We start from the raw sequence: 22,719 nt of genomic DNA, 5'->3' as shown, positions 1-22,719 counted from the left end.
AAAAGTAAGAGAAAGGGAAATTGGTTCAAATTGGGAACAGACATAGATTCCAAGAGCACACCGCCAATGTACTTAGTTTGAGAGCACCTTAAATTCTCATCCAGACACCAGCAAGGATCCCACTAAGAGGAATACACTCAAATGTTTACAAATCATATGTTAAAAAAAAAAAAACAGTACAAAACAAAGATGATTTACACTCACATATGGGACAACAGACTAGAAAATAAAGAACACCACCATTAACTCCTGACGGTTGCCCCGAAATGCAAGCAGTGCAAACACCGTTAATGATCTAGTCACCATCAAATCATAATTTTTTGTTGAAAGCTCAAATAAATATAAATAAAAACAAGCCTAACAACATCTGATCTTAACAGTCATCACAATCTCATATGTAACAGGAAAGCGAATCCTTAAACGCTTAACAAATCAAATACACCCTGCAAGCCAAGGAAAGAGAAATTTATTCAAAACTATTCAAAAATCTTGTAACACACTCAGGACATTCTTGACATGTGCATTCCCCTGTTTCAGCATTGCCCTTTTCTTCTTTGTTTATTCCGGAAGGAACACTTATTTCATTGCTTGTTTTTGGCCTCTGATCAACTATTTTAGTCTCCTTTGGTTCCCTTTTAACACCCACAGACTCTTTTGAATCTTTCTTAACATCCTGTGCTTTTGATGAAGATTTCTTTACAGAGTCATCTTTGGAAGTTTTTGAAAGATTTGCAGCAGGCTTTATTGGTTTTGTTGTCTTATGAGTTTCATCTTTAGAAGATGAAGTACTCACATCATTTCTTCTTAACAACAAAGTTGGATTGTCTTTAACAGCAGAGGGCTCTAAGGCTGAGGCAAAAGATTTAGGTTTGGGTAAAACCACTTCCTTATCTCGTGAAATTTGTTGCGTTTTCGATATTTTCTTTGAAGAATCAAAAACAGGATTAGAATTCTTCTTTGTAGGATCAGAATCAATGTTTATCACTTTCTTTACAGGATCTGACACAGGATGTTTAGAATGAAGCTGAGCTGATTTTGTGCGTTTTGGATGGGACTCCATGTGAGCAGTCAAATCTGCATTATTTACAAAGCCTTTCTGGCAAAACTGACATCGAAGTAATCCTTCCTGCACATGAACTTTACGATGAACAGACAACTGATCTCTTTCCTTGAAAAACTTATGACATAAATTACACTCAAATGGTTTTTCAGCTGCATGTGTTCGTACATGATCTAACAAATTTGGTTTTGAGGAAAATGATTTTCCACATTCACCACAATTGTATTTTAAAACTTCTGATACTTCACTTTTCTTGCCTACCTTGGATAATGCACCTTTACCAGATTCAGATTTTTTTGATAAAGAAGAGATTCCTGGCTTTTTTAATTCTTTAGAAAATTTACCAGTACTTTCTCCACCTGATGATTTCTCAGGTTTATCTTCCATTTCTGCCATATGCCCCTCCATATGAGAAAGAAGTTCTTGTTTGTTGTGATATCTATTAGGACAATAACCACACACAAATTTTGGCACTCCAGTATCAGTTGTAGAATTGGTTTCAGCAACAGGTTTATTTCCATCATTACTTGAATGTGGGGGTGGTCCTACATTAGTTTTAGGAATACTACTTTTAACAACTTTTGTTAGCTTTGACTTTGAAGTATCGTGTCTTTTGCTCTGAGGGTCTTTTTTGACAGACATCTTGTGGACAGGACGTGCTTGAGTTGCTGATGAAAAATATTTGTCCATCAACGAGTTATGCTTATCAACAATGTCACCTTTCTCTTCAATTTCATTTTTCACCTCTCTTTCATCCTCTTTAGTAGCATCTTTTAATTCAGAAGAGCCAGATTCATTTTTACTATTCTCCGATTCAATTCTCTTCTCTTCTGATTCAATTTTTGTATCAACTGATAAAGAACCATTATCATCATCATCTAAGTCATCATCCTGAATGATGGCCTTGCTTTTGAATTTTTGACTAGCTGGCTTTTTCTTGATTACCCTTTTCTTTTTACGAGGAGGTGACTTCTCTAACCCTGAAACAATTTCTGCTGATGCATCAACACCAAGCTTGATTGAAATCTTCAAACCACCACCTTTTTTCTCAACAGTAGGTTTTTTCTGATCTTTTGTAACATCTAATAATTCATCTTTCTCCATTGCTTCCACATCCTCATCATCCACTGCATAGTCAGCATCTTTTCCATCACTCGTTTCATCTGATGAGATGTCTTTCCCTTCCACAAGATCCTCATCATCCCTATCACTAAAAGTTGTACTTTTAACTGCTGCTTTAGCAGCTTTTCTACGTGGTTTAGACGGCTGTTGTCGGATAGGTTCTTCAACTACTGGCTTGGCTACATGACCATATATAGATTCAGCTTGTAATTCTATTAATCTCATTGCATTGTCCTTAGAACGTCTGCTTGAGCTCCTTCTGGTTGTTGATCCGTCAGAATCGGGATTATTCATGTCTGCTGATAAAACTCTCTTCCTGCCTCTCCTTGATCTTGGTTTTGGTGCAGGATGATTAAACTGGCTAGGTGCGGTTTCCGTATTCATATTTCCGTCATTATCATCTTTTGTTCCAGTATCAGCAGCATTAGGGACAATGTCAGCCTCAATATTTGCAAAGTTGATGTCAAGGGTCTTTTTACTTGCTTTTTTAGGTTGACGCCTTTGGGTTGCACCCCCTCTCCTTTTACGACCCCTTGGTGCCTTGCCTCCTCGCATGTTTGAAACTGTATTGGGTACATTGAAATGAATTTCTGGACCTATCTCTGGCACATCACCTGTTTCTGCCTTTACACCAACAGTATCATCTTTTTGGTCCAAAGCACAACTAGTGTCATTGATTTTTTCCTCAATTAAATTGACATTTTTGGCATTGTCATCTTTTTCATTTCGAGACAAATCTTCAGTTCTATCATCAAATGATCTGTCATCATTTTCTGGGCTTGGTGCTGTAGTTGCATCAATAAAAGAATCAGCAAAACTGGTGCTGTTGGATTCAATACCAGCAGGAAGGAGAGAATCACCAGGAATTGCTTCTTTAATTTCATAACTGTCAAATGTTTGTATTGACCCTGCATTAGAATCAGCCTGTGACAACACAGGATCAATTTTAACTTGATTTGAGGAAATGTCTTCACTGATAGTAACATTTGTATTCCTTGCATCATCCATCTGAGATGGAATTTCAGGAACAGAAAAATACGATGCGTCTCGGCCATAAAAATTTGATTTTTTGGGAGCTATCTTTTGTGAAAAATTAGCCTGATTAGCTGAATTTGTTTCCGAACATTCAATGGCTGAAAATTGATTTGTAAATGGAATATCTGTCGACTTACTTGAGGTCAACCTTTTGGTGGCAAATGAATCTGAAGACTTATTTGTTGAAAGCTGATTAATGATGTGAATGTTTGAATTTGTTGTCGAATGTGAGGCGGGTGATTCGTTTGATATCGCAAACTGATTCACAGATGGGGAAATATCACTTCCTTTATTTTCTATATTTGCAGTTAATTGGTTGACAGACATTGAATCTGTAGGCTTATTTGTTGAAAACTGGTCCATAGAAAGCGAAACTGCAAGATTATCAGGGGCAACTTGACTTACTGACGAAGCTTCGTTTAGCTTATTAAATGATACTTGATTCCCAGAAATTAACCGTGGAAGATTTTGTGGAGCCATAACTTTGGCACCTGGAGCTCTCACTTGATGATCTGCTGCAAAATGTTTATTTGGCATGTCTGAGTGTTGATTTGAAATTCCAAATGAAAAATCATTTTGAGTAACAGGTTGACTCAACTGTATGGCACTGCTGCATGTGATTGGTGTACCTGCAGTGTGATCTGTATTTTGCGAAGACCAGCCTTTGGACATATCTAATGGCACATCATGAGAAATTTGCAACATGCTTGAGTCAGAATGCATGAATTTGTTAACTGGAAGAGTTTTGTTAGTATTTGAGGAAGAAAAATCTGACAATGAAGAAGACATTGTAAAACTGTCAGCTTTAAGAGAAAGATCTGCATTTCTATCATTTGATTGAGCAGGAAAGGGAGAGGGTGTCTCATGTGTTGGTGGTGATACTGGTGAATAACCTCCAATTTCATCCTCATAACTCACCGAGCTACTCTGCTTAGTAACATTGGTATTTCCTAACACATCTGAATACATTGTTGGACCTAAACTAGAGATGGGAATATTTTCTGCAGGAAGAGAGCCTTGGTTGATATAGGAGGAGGGTATTTGCTCTGCAGAAGTCACTTTCCCAAGAATTAAAGGATGTTTCTCAGCATGTACCGAACTCGTATTTATTGAAGAGCGGTCTATAGCTGAGGTACTTGTTCCCTCAGAACGTGGAAGTGAATAAGAATATGGCTTGTCTTGATTAAAGTTTGTATTCTGGGCAGTTTGACCCGTCATACTGTATGAAGCAATTGACGGATCAAGGGAATATAAATGGGACCACACCGAACGATCTGTTCTTGCATTTTGTTGTGCAATATGAGACGTCTGCTCTCTTATAGGTTGTGTATTTTGTGTCATGAAATTTCCCAGGGGAGGCTGGGATAAATTTTCAGGTGCATAACTCCGATGAGACTGTGACACGTTGTTTGATGCAAAACGTCTATCTAGTGGTTGCGATACATTTTGTTGTAATGTAAAATCATGGACTGATTGAGAATATCTTGGAGTGGTGTTAGCAACAGACTGTGGCAAAGATTGGGATGAAAAATTTTCTCCTGCAAATTCCCATGCAGATCTCGTGGATGGGGGTGCATATTGTTGCATTACTTGTGCAGAAACCATTTGCGTGCTTTGCTTGTAATGCACATTTGACAAATCTGGAGAATAACAGAATTGAAATTGTATTTTAAATAAAATAAATGTAACAAAGAAAAACAACAACAAAAAGCAAAGAAACAAACATCCAATATGAATCGTCAAATTTTTTAAAATTCAAGCACAATAAGTCTTGAACCCATTACCAAAAATATTTTTTAAAAAGGTACAAGAATTCAGTGATGATAATGGCAATTTGTCAAAAAGGAGGAAAATGTATCGGTCCATCTGTCAAACACAAAAAAAATCATAACACAAAATATCATCAGGGGTGAGAATGACTAGTTACAAAAAAGGAGGACATTTTTCAGCGCGTAGATCAAGACCCATCCATATGACGATAACCTATAGATTTGAACTTCACTAAATTTACTGAGATGCAATCCAAAATAATGTGTCTCGCAGCAATTCCTGACACCACTCGTAGGAATTTCAAAAGGTGGAAGTATAATTACAACATAATGTGGTTGTAGTAATGGTGGTGGTAGGGATGATGATGTGGTGGTTGTAGTTGTTGAGGTTCTGGGGATGATGATGTGGTGGTGGTTGTAATAGTTGTGGTAGAATTGATGTGGTGGTGGTTGTAGGGATGATGATGTGGTGGTGGTTATAGTAGTGGTGGTGGTAGGGATGATGATATGACGGTAGTTGTAGTAGTGGTGGTGGTAGGGATGATGATATGACGGTAGTTGTAGTAGTGGTGGTGGTAGGGATGATGATGTGGTGGTAGTTGTAGTAGTGGTGGTGGTATGGTGCTGCTCGAAGCTCGAAGAAATCTATAACAATGTGAAATTGCATGTAAGGTTCAATTCGTCTGCGGTGTTTCATTCATCCTGTTTAGTTGATAAAGAGAAAACCAGAAACATCCATTTTATCTGTTTTCTTATATTAAAATCGAAGCTTACATTCAATTTCACATTGTGATTTAGTGGTGGTAGGGATAACAACGACGTGGTGGTAGTTGTAGTAGTAATGGTGGTAGCGATGATGATGATGTTGTGGTGTTTGTAGTACTTGTATTGGTAGAGATGATATGATGTGGTGGTGGTGGTTGTAGTAGTAGTGGTGGTAGGAATGACGACGTGGTGGTAGTTGTAGTAGTGGTGGTGGTAGGGATTACGATGTGGAGGTATTTGTAGTAGTAGCGGTGATAGGGATGATGACGTGGTGGTAGTTGTAGTAGTAGTGGTGGTAGGGATAATGATGATGATGTGGTGGTGGTTGTAGTAGTAGTAGTGGTAGGGATGATGATGGTGTGGTGGTGGTTGTAGTAGTATTGGTTGTATCGATGGCGACGTGGTGGTAGTAGTAGTAGTAGTAGTAGTAGTAGTAGTAGTAGTAGTAGTAGTAGTAGTAGTAGTAGTAGTAGTAGTAGTAGTGGTGGTAGGGATGATGATGTGGTGGTAGATGTAGTAGTAGTTGTGGTGGTAGGGATGATGATGTGGTGGTAGTTGTAGTGGTGGTATGGATGACGATGTGTTGGTGGTTTTGGTAGCAGTGGTGGTATGGATGATGATGTTTTTTGTTTTTAAGGGTTTTACGGCGCTTGCAACACATTTAGGTTATATCAGCGCCAGTAAAAAGGAAGAAAATGGGATAGTAAAAAGTTCTAGAATTACAATTAAAGCACCCAAGAAAAAGTAAGACAAAGGGGAACTGAGAACAAATAGGGATCAGATGTAGATTCCAAGAGCATACCACCAATGTACTTAGTTTGAAATCACCTACAAGTCTCATCCAGGCACAAGCACAAAATCCAACAAAGAGGAATACACTCAAATGCTTACATTATACATTCAAAATAAAAATAATAATACATAACAGAGAGATGATTTTCAAGGAAAAAAATATCATCTCCCAAAACAATAACTATGCATTTGACTGTTTCCCTCCCAGCTAGGACTCCGGCCAGAGCCAGGACAAAACCAAGTAATTTCATTCCAAGACAAAGACAGAAAGCATGTTGGAAAACAGATATAAGGGGATAGAAGACAGTATGTACCTCCCTGCCCGCTATGGGAGGTCAGGATCCCCACCCATGATGATGTTGTGGTAGTTGTAATAGTAGTGGTGGTAGGGATGATGATGATGTGGTGGTAGTTGTAATAGTAGTGGTGGTAGGGATGATGATGTGGTGGTAGTTGTAGTACTAGTGGTGGTATGGATGACGATGTGGTGGTAGTTGTAATAGTAGTGGTGGTATGGATGACGATGTGGTGGTAGTTGTAATAGTAGTGGTGGTATGGATGACGATGTGGTGGTAGGGATGATGATCAGTGATGATAATGGCAATTTGTCAAAAAGGGGGGAAATGTATCAGTCCACCGGGCAAACTCAAGTGGAAATACAAAAATTACATAAACAATATCTTAGTTACAAAAACATTATATAATATACTCCTTTTATACATATTTAATGAATTGTCCTTTCCCAAAAATGATTTTAAAGGCCCACAATATTAATCATACCACTGATAAATTATAAATTTTTGCCCCAAAGGCCAGAAAGTATTTGTTTTTACATTACAAAACACACTACAATACCTGCAACCTGGTGGTTATGCAGTTAATAAATAAGACAGAGAAGAGAGAGAGAGAGAGAGAGAGAGAGAGAGAGAGAGAGAGAGAGAGAGAGAGAGAGAGAGAGAGAGAGAGAGAGAGAGAGAGAGAGAGAGAGAGAGAGAGAGAGAAAGAAGAGAGAGAAAGAAAGAGAGAGAGAGAGAAGAGAGAAGAAAGAGAGAGAGAGAGAGAGAGAGAGAGAGAGAGAGAGAGAGAGAGAGAGAGAGAGAGAGAGAGAGTGTGTGAGTTATGAATTGATTTTCTACTTGTCTTTTCCAATCCCTACCCAACATCTATTCTTCCAAGGACATCACAGGCATTGTGTCACTTTTGACATTTGGTGCCACCCTGGCTGACGCCATTAAAATATGCGAATGTCACCAAAATTTATGCAATGAGCACAGGTGTCAAAATTTGACACAAGAAATGATATTTTCATCTATCTACTTTGGAGCCACTTGAGTGCTTTTCATAGAAAAATGTCTGACACTGCAAAAACAGCGGAACATTTCAAAGAAAATCCCAAAATCCCGAAATTCTGCGGAAGATTATCATCACTGTATGACGTGGTGGTAGTTGTAGTAGTGGTGGTGGTAGGGGTGATGATATGGTGGTGGTGGTTGTAGTAGTAGTGGTGGTAGAGATGATTATATGATGGTGGTTGTAGTGGTAGTGGTGGTGGGGATGATGATGTGATGGTGGTTGTAGTTGTAGTGATGGTAGGGGCGATGATGTGGTGGTGGTTGTAGTTGAAGTGGTGATAGGAATGATGATTTGGTGTTTGTTGTAGTGGTGATTGTAGGGATGATGATGTGGTGGTGGTTGTAGTAACGGTGGTGGTAAGGATTTTGATGTATTGGTTATGGTGATTCTTTTTAAAAGGCTGAATTGTGATGATGATGGGCGGAGATAAATCACCAATTAGGCGGAAATACGCCCTTAAGCGGAAGATTCTCAACCCTGATCATAGTTTTGTATATTATATTACTACTTCAAGTGTATATCTATTCTTAATAGAGTAGAGATATAACTTACTTTATGTAAATTTTTAATGAATGTCCTTTCCTTAAAATGAGTTTTTAAAAATACCTTCTATTCAAGAGATTTGAAATTAACTTTTGGCCAAAAGGCCTGAACGTATTCGTTTTTAATTGTTATATCTTTGTTACTGTAGCCCAGTAATTACGGATCTTACAAATAAGACTCAAGTATCTTTAATTAATTAAAATTGTTAAACATTTTTTTAAAAAAAGGTAAAAAGAGTAAACTAAGTTGAGCACCCCATATAATTGTAACAGATTAATATCATCGCTCTATAACTAGATGACATTTATTAAGTTAAAATGAAAATTGACAGAAGAATGGTTGAGAGAGATAAATGGATGATGGAAAGATAGAAAGAGAGAAACAGAAAGAGAGAGGGGGACAAAGAAAGAGTGAAAAAGGAGGAAGAGAGAGAGAGAGAGAGAGAGAGAGAGAGAGAGAGAGAGAGAGAGAGAGAGAGAGAGAGAGAGAGAGAGAGAGAGAGAGAGAGAGAGAGAGAGAGGGAGAGAGAGAGAGAGAGTATAATCGATGGGGCTTTTTTTCTAATAAGGGGGAAGTTATAATAATTATCTTTTTAAACGTACCCATAACTGTATTACCACTACTGACCTACTCACAAGTAAAATATAGATTCGTTTACCCCTTCCTTTTCGACCATCAATTGCCTTGTCTCAATTTTTATATCTGGTGCCAGTTTGTCTAGAGCGAGTGTCAACAAAATTTATGCAACTGAGTACAGGTGTCAAAATATGACACAAGACATGACGGGGATTTTTTCACGGATCCACCACTTGACATGGCTTTTATCAGAGGAAAATGTTTTACACTGCAAAATCAGCTGAAAATTTCTGAGGAAATCCCAAAATTCCACAGAAGACAATCATCACTGAATAATAATAATAATAATAACAATAAAAAATAATAATTTTACAATAACAAACAAATTATCAAAAAAAAACAAACGAGAGAGAGAGAGAGAGAGAGAGAGAGGGAGAGAGAGAGAGAGAGAGAGAGAGAGAGAGAGAGAGAGAGAGAGAGAGAGAGAGAGAGAGAGAGAGAAGAGAGAGAGAAAGCGCGCGCGCGTGAGGGGAGGGTGGAAAATTCCGGGGGAAAAAAACTTTTCTGTGGCACATACCGTAATCATTATATAATGCTGGTTGTTTTCTTGAGAGATCTAAGTGAGTTGGAGAGCTCATTGCTTCCCTCAGAGAAGAGTTCCCAAGATTTCCAGAATACTGAGGATCGACCTGTGACATCCAGAGATCAGGAAGACATTTATTGTTATCTGTGCCTTCCATTACCTTAGAGGAAATAAAGAGAGAGAGAGAGAGAGAACATAATTACAAAGAAAAAAGGGATAAAGAACAAAGCAGCCTGTTGAGTCTGTGTATTGATTTGTCATCTCTGCCTTGACACAATTGAGTCAAAGCTAACTGCAATCATAATGATTTTCATAATAGGCCCTGGCTGAGCAAGCATATCTGTGGATTACTGTCTCTGATTATTCAATATTGATTTTTAAAAAAAAACAACTTAGATGAACTTAGTGGAGTTTGGGAAATGAAGCTTAGGAAGAAAGAAAGTGGGATCCTATGAAATAATTTCTTTAACAATTAACCTGGTAATATTTTTTTTTCTTTTTTTTTGGGGGGGGGGGGGGGGGGGGGGGGGGGGGGGGGGGGGGGTCAAGAAATTAAAATTACCCAATTGTTTTATATAGTTTCAATTACCAAATCTGTAACTTTATTAATCATTTGATTTTTTTTTTGGAGAACTTTTTAAAAATCTTTTTAATTTTCATAGGATTGAAGAAGGTGGATGGACTGTTGACCAATACTGGTGAGTTGGAGTACTGATTGTGACCGGTGGTTTTACAGTTCTCTTTAAATTGTTAATTTTATAACAACAAAAATTATTGAAACAATAATCCTAATATCTTTAGTAAGAATTGAAATGGTTTCAGAAGTTACTCCCAAATATGTTGAGTGCTTGAGTTTCTGAGAGTGGTCCCAGGGATATTCTCTCCAAGAAGTTTGTTTTAAAAATTATAAAATACTACATTCTAGATATTTTTGAGCTTGTCAGAGGTACATGGTAAAGTTTATTCATCTGTACAAAATGTATATGTGGTGGTAATGGATGTAATGATGATGATGTGATAGTAGTAGTGGTTATAGTCATGGCAGTGATAATATGGTGGTGGAGATGACAGTCGTGGTGAAAATGATGCTGTGATGAAAGTGGTGGTGGTAGAAGTGATGCTGATGAAGATGACAATGGTGATGATATTAATAATAATGATGATGGTTGTTTTCTGGAATAATAAAATACAATAAAAATCAGAAAAATAGCTGGAAACTAGGGAACTAAGGAATGAGAACAAATATCAGGAATTTTCCAATAAAATCGACAGAGTTGGAAAATCTGTGATGTAATGGTTGTGGGAGTGAAAGTGATTGTGTGTTTATGACGATCATCAAACTTTTATAGTTGAAATTTGGAATTTGAAAAAGCAGATTGAAGCAGGGCCTGATCTCAATCTAGCAAGAAAATACTAAATAAACATGTGACAAATTAAAACCCCTCTCGACAATTTGAAAACTTCAAGAACCCCATTAAACAAAAAATATTTAAGAACTTCACAAAACTACAACTGTGATTTTCTAAGACAACACAGATCATATTTACTAACACGAAGGATGAAGGCATTGAAAGTTGTTTCCACTGTGATACCTTGAGATTTCTAAAGTACATACAGTAGAATTACTTTAAATAAACCGAAATTTTGGGGACCTTCTAAACCATTTCGGTTTAAAGACATTTTGGTTTAAAGTAAGTTCCCGTGTTGCAATGTTTTTCAAGGGTAGTAACTATTTAAGGAATTTGCTCATTTAAACGTATCATGGGTTTCCCGTTAAATGGAGTTGTTGAATAAATGCAGTCTTCGTAACCATTAATTTAAAAAAATAATTTTTTTTTGTGTTTTAAAAATATTTTTGGGGGTTTTCGTTTTCAATTCAAAATTGTTAAAAGAGTTGAGTTCGAGATGCCGTGTAATTTACATATCTCCGTCTTGATCAACTTTTTTTTTCATCGACTTCACATAGTATTTTGATTTTAAACTCCAACGTGTAAGCACAGTGCTTTCTTTTAGACAACTTTTAGTAAAATGCAAAGCTAAAATAAGATCGAAAGTTCTTGTGCGATAATTGATAATGAATGATGCGCAGCTATTCAGAGGTGAAGTGAAATGGAAATGAAAAGGCATGTCAATGCTAAGCTGTCTACTACACATCCCTCTTTTGTTGAAAAGCCATTTCATTAGGTTCAAAGGCCTAATTACATAGAACCCCCTCCCCCCCCCCCCCCCCCCCCCCCCCCTCACACACATTTAAACAACGAAGTGGAAATGAAATGGCATTTCAATTGTAAGTTGTCTACCCCCCCCCCCCCCCCATCCTTATTGTCGTGTTGAAAATCCAGTCAGTTCCAAAGCATCAACACACGAGCGAGAACATCTCGCTTGCGTTATTCTACACCCCAACTCCCCCTCTTTCCTCATTTTTCGCCTGTCAGTCACCCGCTGTCTTCCTTTTCCAGTCTGTGCGATTGTGGTGTTGGCCAAGCCCAAGTGCAGTGATTGAAGTGTTTGCCTCCCCCCCACCACCCATCACCCTCATCTTATACTTACGCTCTGTTTAATATCACCGGGCATTATTACGTATGGCCTCCTTCCCGAATTTTTGAAGAAAAATATAGAGAAAAAAGGAAGGTGCTCTCAAGTTGTTTCGGTTTAAAGAAAGTCCTGCTTCAAAGTATTTCGGTTCATCGTAAGAATTAGTACAGAGATAATGAAGAAACTCGTACAATTTATTAAATTCTTTGCGGTTTAAGGTATTTTTCGGTTTAGCTTCTTTCGGTTTAAAGTAATTTTACTGTACTTTTTTTGTTTGAATTGTAAAATCTGCCACACAAGCATATCAAAAACAAATCTTGAAAATTAATGACAGATTCTTAAATAAAAATAGACATTAGTGATCCTCATTTGTTGTAAACTGTACAAATGTGTGCCTCATGATTCTAAAATAGGAAAATCATCATTTAGACATAAAAGAGATCTGTTTCTCCTCTCTTCAATAAATCGCAGAATCAAATGGCTTTTTTTCCAGACCCCCCCCCCCCCTTCCCCCTTCCGCCCCCCCCCCCCCCCCCCCCCCCCCCAACAATTTTTTTTTAAATTCTCTCTTTTGGAGTACTGTGAAACTACGGAAGTCCTTCCCCATAAATAGTGGTAGAATTAACAAATTATAGAAATAAAAGAAGAATGATACAATTAACAGCTAGGTTGTGGGTGGACCATAGACCAATTTCCTGATACTGATTAACGAGTTTCTTAAGGATTGGAAAAATAAAGAAAAAAAGTGGAAATGCCAGTTGGACGTTTTCAGTCCAAATGTCAAAAACTTGAAAATTTGTATTTTATTGGCATTGGAAAAAAAGATCTGGATTTGGCAATTTAAGCATTAGTTAAGTATCATTTTCATTGACCTTCTAAACTTGTTTTATTTTTAGACTGCCGTTTTCTCAGACATGTCTGCCAATAAAGAAAACTGATTATTGGCAATAGTAAAAAACCTGACTATAACCAAAAGCATGGCCTTTTCGTTATTGGGAGACACATTTATCAAGTTGGCAGAAAAACTTAATGCAAAATGCCAAACTAGGCGTGAAAAATTCCAAATAATCTGAAAAAAATGCCAGTGGTAATTTGTGTCCCAAATCAGTTAATATCAAGTGATATTTAACACAAGACGAAAGTAAATATTGCTCATACGCCAAATCCAGCTTTTTTTAAAAAAGCAAAAGGATCAATGAAATGTAAGTTTTGACACTTTGAACTGAAACGTCAAATTGGCAATTCGCCTTCTTTTTTCAACCAGCAAAAAACTTGTCAATCATCAAATCGGTTCATAGGCCACCAACCATTAAAATTTTCACTCCCTACCTACCTGTTAACTTTATTGATCTTCTTTCGTTTCTATAATTTGTTCATTCTGACCACAATTTTGGGGATATTGATGATGGACGGGAATTTGTTTATTTTGCAGACGAATCTCTAGGCCTAGGTGTTGTTCCAACCACACCTGTTTTTTTCCTGTCTTCTTCATACAAAACAATACAATTTATTATCACACTTCCACAAAACTAGATCCAACAACATATTATTCGAATCAGAGATGAAAATAACTATCAAAACAGGGAAGCAAAGATGGTGAAAAATTATCTAGCTCATATATGAATTTTAAGATACACCAATATGGTCTGGGTTAGACCACCTTTCATTTGGTTCCTTTTAGCTGCAAAGGTTCAAATCCGGTTGCTCCCCCTTTTTTATTTTTTGACAGATTCTATTCTTTTCTCCTTTCTTGTTTGGCCTTGTTCCGTTTCTGAGCATGATTTTCTTAAAATTGTTTTTTTCTTTTTTTTTTTCTCTATCTGACCATATTTGGTCGCTCTCTGAATATATTTTTGTTTGTTTGCTTTTTAATTATTTATTCTTTTTAGAATATACTTTTTGAGATCGGAATGGGGACGAATATATGAGATTTTGCAAGAAAGGAACCAAGAGATTGAAAAACAAACAAACAAAAAAAAAAAAGTTGGGGAGGGGGGGGGATGGGGCATTTATCATTTGCAACGCTCTGTAGAGAGAAGATGGAAAAAAAAAAAGTGGCGGAACCAGGAATCGAACACACAGTTCGATTCCGGCAGACGGCTTAACCATTCGGCAATGGCACCCACACGAATGTCGACGCATTTTGTGTATATAATAGTCATCTACTAACCATCGACTGATTTAATGTTAGTTAATTTTATGTTTTTATTTATATTTTATTAACTTTACTTATTTCTATTTCTATGTGTGCATTTTGAAACTTCCCATATTCTGGAATGTGGATAAATGTTTAAAAGAGCAGAGTTTCAAAAATGTGTCTGTGTATAAGTATAAGTATAACAGTGTCTGCCAATAATCAATTTTCTTATTCTCATCTCAGACATGTCTGTAAATCACAGCATTATTTTTATTTTTAATTAATTTTACTTTTACTGATTTGGTACACAAATTACCATTACTAGATATTACTCGACACTGCACAACAAGATAGGCATTTTGTATACAATTTATCTGGCATCGGTCTGTCGATAGCGGCTTGTGACTGTGATTATTCAGCGTCTGTAGATAACGGCTGTTGTGTCTCATTCAATTCCTTCACCCAGACCCATGTTCATTTTCATGGATTCATCTGGTGTTGTGACGGACTTCAAGCGATAGGCAAGGACAGCAGATTTGTAGTCCCTCTGCTGAAAAGAGTTTAAATAAGACGAATGAAAATGACATCTAAATGCTGAGAATGTAGACTTACGTGCTGTCATAGCAGTCACTGATCCTGCCAAGACGGGAGAGCAAGAGCAAGAGCATGCCACTCTACGACTAACGATGCCTTCACGTCACCATCAAATGAACATTTCATATGATAATCTACCGCCCTATATTCACTCTGAAAATTCGCTTAAGTTTCAGTCAAACTTGGTTGTTTTGCTATGAAGAAATTAACCAAATTATTTACATTTTTCCTTGCTTCCAATTTCAATGGGTTTGCGATGGTCGACTGCATCTGCCAACCTAATGATCCTGAGAAGTTGTGCCCTGGGAAAAGAGGAACTAAGGAGAACTCTTCTCTGTTGTTTTCGTCATCAAATCTTGTCAGGTGACGATCAACGGATTATGAGAAAAAACTTTATTGCAATCACTATAATATAAGTTGCACAAGTCTAAAATTTATTTAATTTTGTTGAGACACAAAAATTATTTTATGTTTGCCTCATCCTTTCCTTTTAATTAACTGAAAATTATTTTCAATCATTAGGCCTCTCAATCAGTTGAAAGTTATATGGGTGGAGAATAGGGAGGTAGCGACGTCCTATATATACAGGTTTAACACTGAAATGGACAATTTAATGCGTCGTTTAATTATTATTATTATTTTTTATATATATTCCCATTACAACAATAAGTCCATATAAATTGGGTTATGAGTCCTGCAAATATGTGCACCTCGGTAGATAGGCATAACACACAAATGTCTTAGTCTTATTACAGTTGAAGCCGGTAATTGAAACGCGGACTTATATTACTACAGCGACGTCAGTGACAGAATTTTTTATAATTTAATTTCTACTGGTTAATCAGAGTGCATGCCAATTAACTGAGACGATTCCAGGCCTTTAGAACACTGTAAGATGTTTTATCTTTTCAAGAAATGGAAAAATAAAAATAACACACAATTATATAGCAATACGGGATTCATGCCTTGTCTCCAAATGAACAAATAGGTCCATGAATTAAAAGATTATGGTATCAAGCCTTTCAACACCCATTCCCTTTTATCTGGTGGTATGTTAGATTTTATCTGACGTGCACTTATTTTCAGGTCTAATAACCCTATTTTCTATGGGCTCATTGTTGTAATGGAAATCTAAAACAAAAATGACGCAAAATATTGTCCATTACAACAATGTTAAACTAGGCCCACAAGTGCGTTCGGATGTCAGACCTGCATATATGTACATGTCGACTTTACCCTTTGCCCGTCTTGGATAACAACAACTAATTAATGAGAGCTTGGATAATGATACAATAGTTTGTTTGCTTTTAATGCAGTGTGGATTAAAATGGTTTAGCATGTTGTAATTTATGGTGAACAGAATTCATGTGTTTTCGACTCATTTGGCCTCTTTTGGGAAAAGGAGTGTTGACAGTTCTTTTTACATGTGTGGTCATTGGATATGATTACTCATTTTCTTCGTATCATCATGCCTACTCAAAAGTAATATTGAATGTGTCAGACCTCAGAAATGATTTGGATTCGCAATCATCAAATAACAACTCTCCATCTCTCTCATCAAAAATCAATAATAATAATAATAATAATAATAATAATAATAATAATAATAATAATAATAATAATAATAATAATAATAATAATAATAGATCTTTATTGTCCATAAATATGGCAATTTGTCATTTAGTTACACTTGTTATAATGTTAAACGATAACTAAGATTGAACAGATATCTCTCTCCTACTTTTTCTCTCTCTCTCTCCCTCTCTCTCTCTCTCTCTCTCTCTCTCTCTCTCTCTCTCTCTCTCTCTCTCTCTCTCTCTCTCTTTCTTTCTTTCACACGTGCGATATACACAACATAAACATATTCATTTCGTTTTCAATTTGTTACGATTGTGGCAATTCGACACCAAAAATTATCATCATTATCAATTGGTCAGTTAATCTTACATTAAATAAATTAATCAGTTAATCAGTCAACGAATCAATCCTTGGTTTTTCTGTACCATATGAAATATTCAAAATTTTTATTGCTGATGGAACGAACGTTGATTTATACTTGTTAGTTCTACATTTAATCTGACAAAACCTTCTCCCAGATGGTAAAAGACTAAATTCATGGTATAAAATATGTTTTTTATTGTTGGTAATTGAGAATGCTTTCCTTTCTATTGCTTTTCCATGAATTCTTTCTACTCCATCAAGAGGATGGTTTATTATTTTTGATGCCTCTTTGATAGATTTTGAAATTTTTGATTTATCTTTAAGTCGGCATCCTCCAAACCATATGGTGCAGCCAAACGCAATTACACTTTTAATCAATGAGTCATAAACTCTTAACATAGTTTTCTTCAAGAGTACCACATCACGATGGGGCATCTTTCGAATCAACATTAAATGAAATACGAACACTTATCATGTTTTCCCCCAGAAATCATGTGACCTCGATCCATTTCCAACAAAGCTTTTGTTCAAATCCCTTGATTCTCCAATCGAATATATCACGGCAATCAACAATTTATTGCAGCAGACTGGAGTGATACCCAATTCTTATAAGAATCCCACCATCAAGCCTCTAAATAAAAGACCAACTCTGGACCAGAAAAACTTGAGGAACAATCATCCGCTTTACAATAATAATAATATAATAATAATAATAATAATAATAATAATAATAATAATAATAATAATAATAATAATAATAATAATAATAATAATAATAATAATAACAATAATATAATAATAATAATAATAATAATAATAATAATAATAATAATAATAATAATAATAATAATAATAATAATAATAATAATAATAATAATAATAATAATAATAATAATAATAATAATATATACTTTATTCGTCCAAAAAAAAAAAAATGGAAATTCGTTTACAGACGTGGCATGCATAAAAATCTATAAATACAAAGTTGAGAATCTATGGCGATTCAAAATGTCAAAAATATACAACCAAGAACCTATAGCAACAATTTATATATTAATTTGATAAATTGAGATAGACAATACCTCTGGCCTTTAGTCCGAACTCGTGTGCGTATATTTAAATGATAGTATTTAATTTAAATCGCAGTTGCGCGTCTTAGAGAAAGTGGTACTTCAGCAACTTAATGAACATTTATCATCAAACATTCAAGTTGAGAACTTCCAGTCGGCATACAAAGAGTGGCAAAGCACTGAGACAGCTGATGATATTCTTGTCTCCAATGACTACAGCGACGTCTAAATTCTAGCACTCTTAGATTTGTCAGCAGCTTTCCACACGCTGGACCACGCTATACTGTGTGAACGTCTATAAGAATGCCATGGAATTCAGGGCATTGCACTGGATTGGTTTTACATCCTATCTCTCTGACAGGTATTAAACCGTCATCATAAATGGCGATCAGTCCAGAGTGCGTCTTAAATTCGGCGTGCCTCAGAGCTCAGTACTTGGACCGGTGCTCTATACCGTGTACACAATGCCCTTCAACTCCGTCATTGCGTCACATTATGTTAATTATCATGAATGTATGCTGACGATTCCCATGTTTATAGATTGTCAATACCATCACAAGTTACACCCACTTGCAATGTCATAGAAACAGGGCTGAGAATCTTCTACTAAAGGAGGATTTCCGCCTTAATGTTTGTTCATCTCCGCCCATCACCATCACAATTCCGCCAGTTTCAAAATTTTATATGAATAAAAAAACTCACCACAACCACTTCCACCACTACTATTACAACCATCACCACATCGTTATTCCTATCACCACCACTACTACAACCACCACCACATCATTATCCCTAGCATCACCGCTACAACAACCACTACATCATCATCCCTACAACGACCACTACTCCAATCACCCTCCATACCACCACGCCACCACCACTACTATTACAACCATCACCTCAATTACAACCACCATCATATCGTCATTTCCACCACCACAAATACTACTACCTCCAACAAATCATAATTCCAACCACCACTACTGCTACAACTACCAACACATCACCAACCTTCCCATCATCACTACTACTACAACCACCACCACATCATCCCTATCAACCAACAACTACCCACACATCATGATTCCTATCACCACCACTACAACAACGACCACCACATCATCATCCCTGCCACCACTACTACTATAACCACCACCACCACATCATCATCCCTACCAGCTACACTACTACAACCACTACATTATCATCCCTACCACCACGACTACTACAACCACCACCACATCATCATTTCTACCCCCAATACTAAAAACCACCTCCAGATCACCATCCCAATCACCACTACATCACCATCCCTACCACCACTGCTACTACAACAACCACCAAATCATCATCCCTACAATAACCACTAATAAAACCAACACCACAGCATCCTGCCTATCATGAGTACTACAACTACCGCCACACTATCATCTCTATCAATAGCTTTACTTAACCACCACCATATCATACCATCAGATTTATAAGTATTTCTTAAAGTGAAAAAAATGGGGATGGGTGGTGGTTGTTGACATTGTATCATCACATGATAATGGTATAATTCTCTAAGAAAATAACATTTTATAATATGTTCTTAATACTCTTTCGACTTTTAAAATCCTCCGCTTTGTGTCAAACATTGCAGGAAGACACATTTTGGATTGCATCTCAATAGATAGAATGCGCTTGGCCAAGGAGTTCACAACATTGCCATCCGGAAGTGTAACGGACGAACACACAAACTCTGTGTAACCATGAACTTTTATAGTCTGGTTAATACAGTTTAGTGAGAACAACTCACAAACGCGGATGGCAAAAACAATAACAAAGGCCTGAGTGACGTCATCTGCATACTATCTATACATTTAAATTAAATTCAAATTTATTGGTAATAGTCGCTTGGGTTGGTCATGATCTACGTGTTGAAAAATGTCTTCCTTTTTTTTTTTTTTTTTTTTTTTTTTTTTTTTTTTGTGACCAGTCATTCGTTAGACACGTGGATAACTCAAAATCAGCTAAAATGAAACGACGAGAAAACAGAAATCGCCATTTGTCGCACGGACAGCCAGATCAAGTCCACCGAAGTAAAAACAATTAGCATCGGAAATAATATCCTTCCACTTTCATCGAGCGGCAAAAACCTGGATGTGATCCTCGACAGCGGGTTAAAATGGAAAACCACATAAATACTGTAATAAAATCTCTAAAATTTCACCTACTCGAATTGAACGGATGAAAAAGTTTCTACCAAAAGAGTCGTTAAAAGGCAGTCTTATCACGTTTGGACTACTGCAAGTCTTTATAAGTGGGTCTTCCACGTATAGGTAGACTAAAACTCTTATTAAAATCGCGCAGCAAGATTGATTTTCAACGATCAGGACGAAAAGATAGCAGAAGACCTGTTACGAGCACTTGATTGGCAGCAGCTTCTTATGGTTCACACTATTATGTTATGACGATCGACCCAATCAGCAAAGTCCGGTCCGCATTCGTGCACCGTCGCGAACCCGCCTGGTAGCATCGTCACAACACACCTTTCGACTAGATGCTCTGCCGTTTCGGGTTCTTGTCCACAGCGTGGACATAAAGGACAGGAAGTTAGACCCCACTGATGTAACGCACCGGCCGTTAGGCAGCTCCTCGACCGAAGCCGATTCGCAGCTACCCAGTGTCTCCTCTTACTGGTATCAAAGCCTGGCAACTTCTCACCAAGCTTAGAGGAGTGTAGGTCCCCGCCCCCACGAGGGATTGAATTCGTCCAAACCGACTTCCATCTCGTATGTGCAGCTCTGTCCGTAGTCAGGGATTCTGCGTACAAGGGTTGCCGGGACTTATTTCGGCTCGAAACGGGGGCACCGTTCATTATGCGCATGAGAGGGGTATCCCCATTCCCTCTCTCTTTGATCTTACTCAGCCAGTTTCCCGTAATGGTCTCTCTCCGGACATCGGGGGCTGGATCGCTGCCATTACCGGGCCCCATTCTCTAGGGGTTGTTGCTAGCGTTCCCGACACTATGTGCATCGACTTGCGAAGTTTTACATCCACCTTCTCAACGTTTCTGCTTCTACCCCACACTGGAGCGCAATACTCCGCGGTGGAGTAGCATAGTGCCAGGGCGGATGTTCTCAGGAGCGCTTGGCTAGCGCCCCAAGTCGATCCCGCCAGCTTCCTCAGAAGACTATTCCGCTTCTCTATCTTCCGGGCAACCCCTTCGAGATGAGCCCGATAGGTAAGGCTGCGATCCAACGTCACCCCTAAATATTTTGGACGCGGCTCATATGGGAGTGGCTGGTCCCCGACTAGGACATTCAGTTTACGGGTGTGCCAACCACTGCATAAGTGAAATGCAGTGGCCACGGTTTTTGAAGTGTTCATCTTCAGGTACCACTTGTCAAAGTAGGATTTGAGTCTGGTGACGTCCTCGCTGAGTACGCTCTCGAGACGGGTCCACACTTTACTCTGAGTAACGAGTGCCCAGTCGTCTGCGTATCCCAGCCTCAGGGAGGAAGTGTTCGGCATATCGCTAATGTAAACGTTAAACCACATTGGCGCAAGTACCGACCCCTGAGGGACCCCATTCTTCAATTTCCTTACTTTGCTCGTGACGTCTCCCAGCGCGACGTGGAATTGCCTTTCCCCTAAGATCGAAGAGAACAACTTCAAGGTCTTTTTGCACCTTATGATTTTTGCAAGTTTGAGCATTAACCCATCGCACCAGACCGTATCGTACGCCGCTGATAGGTCTATAAACACAGCACCTGTTTGCTGTTTTCTCTCGAACCCGTGCTCAATATGCTCTGTAAGGGCAATGACCTGCTCCGTGGTGCACCTCCCTTCCCTGAAGCCTGCCTGCTCTGGTGGCAGGGCAGCGTCTAGGACCGGCCCCCATCGGTTTAATAGAACACGCTCCAACAATTTGTAAAGACAGCTCAGCAGCGATATGGGTCTGTAACTGTCTGCCTCCTTCGCCGGCTTCCCTGGCTTCAGGATGGCAACTATCTTCGCGTGCTTCCACACTTGTGGAAGCTTTCCTTTTGCAAGGACGTCCGACATTGCCTCTGCTAGCCAGGCCCGTGCCCTGGGGCCCAGATGCGTCACCATATCGGGATATACACCATCTATCCCTGCTGCTTTGCCGTTCTTTACTTCGCTAATGGCTGCACCCACTTCTCGGGGACTGAACGGGGCCGTCCAGTCCGACTCCTCCGCAGGTAGCGAGTCCAAAATCGTTCGGTACGCCTTGCGGACACCGCGCTCAAAAGCCTGATTAGGGACCCGCTTACTACGGTTCTTAATATTCTTGGCAATTGTGTCTGCCTCGCATTCCGGTGCAGCCTTCGCGAAATTCCGATCTGGGTCCAATTTCTTTATCAAACGCCAAGCGTGGCGGCTGGAGTGTGTAAAGTCGAGACTTTCTACGGTCTCCTGCCACCGTTGCTTCCTTCCCTCTGCCAGAGACTGAAGTAGTCTATCGGCTGTGTCCTGAGACTGGGTCTGCTGGTACTCTCGGTACGGGTCTTCCGACTCTGCTGTCCAGCAAGGGGTGTAGAATTTCCGCTTGCCCCGTGGAATAGAGCGTTGAGCGCTCTTAACCAGTAGCCTACTAAATCTGGTTATATTCTTGGACTTGGGAGGAATGGCAGGGCAGACCTGCTCGATATAGGAACTGAATTCCTCCCAGTCAGCCTTCCTGAAATTCCATCTGCAAAGTGGGAGAGACTGCACCCTCGGTATTGTCACCCCAGCTGTGACAAGAACCGGCCTGTGCTGGCTATGCGGAAAGTCCCCGAGGACTGTCCGCTTCACCTGCAGCGGTTCACCGTTCGCGCTTTTCGTTACGAGGGTGA

The 22,719-nt window shown here is 38.5% G+C and overlaps 1 protein-coding gene across 2 annotated transcripts; it reads right to left on the bottom strand.

Annotated features, from left to right (window-relative positions):
- Positions 1-448: 448 nt before the first annotated feature.
- Positions 449-15,209, bottom strand: LOC144964265 (uncharacterized). 2 transcript variants are annotated; one of them, XM_078898347.1, is made up of 3 exons: positions 14,883-15,209; positions 9,593-9,758; positions 449-4,857 (listed from the first exon to the last, which is right to left on the bottom strand). In XM_078898347.1, exons 2-3 carry the CDS (start codon positions 9,753-9,755, stop codon positions 467-469), a joined length of 4,554 nt encoding a protein of 1,517 aa, XP_078754473.1. In that variant the 5' UTR covers positions 9,756-9,758; positions 14,883-15,209; the 3' UTR covers positions 449-466. The 2 variants fall into 2 exon arrangements, with proteins under 2 accessions (XP_078754473.1, XP_078754472.1); XM_078898346.1 differs by having other exon boundaries at positions 15,087-15,172.
- Between the last annotated feature and the right edge of the window lie 7,510 nt (positions 15,210-22,719).

The sequence above is a fragment of the Berghia stephanieae genome, chromosome 2 (assembly GCF_034508935.2).
Source record: "Berghia stephanieae isolate SIO BIC M18660-M18661 chromosome 2, UCSD_Bste_1.3, whole genome shotgun sequence".
In the NCBI taxonomy this organism is placed as follows: domain Eukaryota; kingdom Metazoa; phylum Mollusca; class Gastropoda; order Nudibranchia; family Aeolidiidae; genus Berghia; species Berghia stephanieae.
This window is presented reverse-complemented; position numbering and strand designations above follow the sequence as displayed.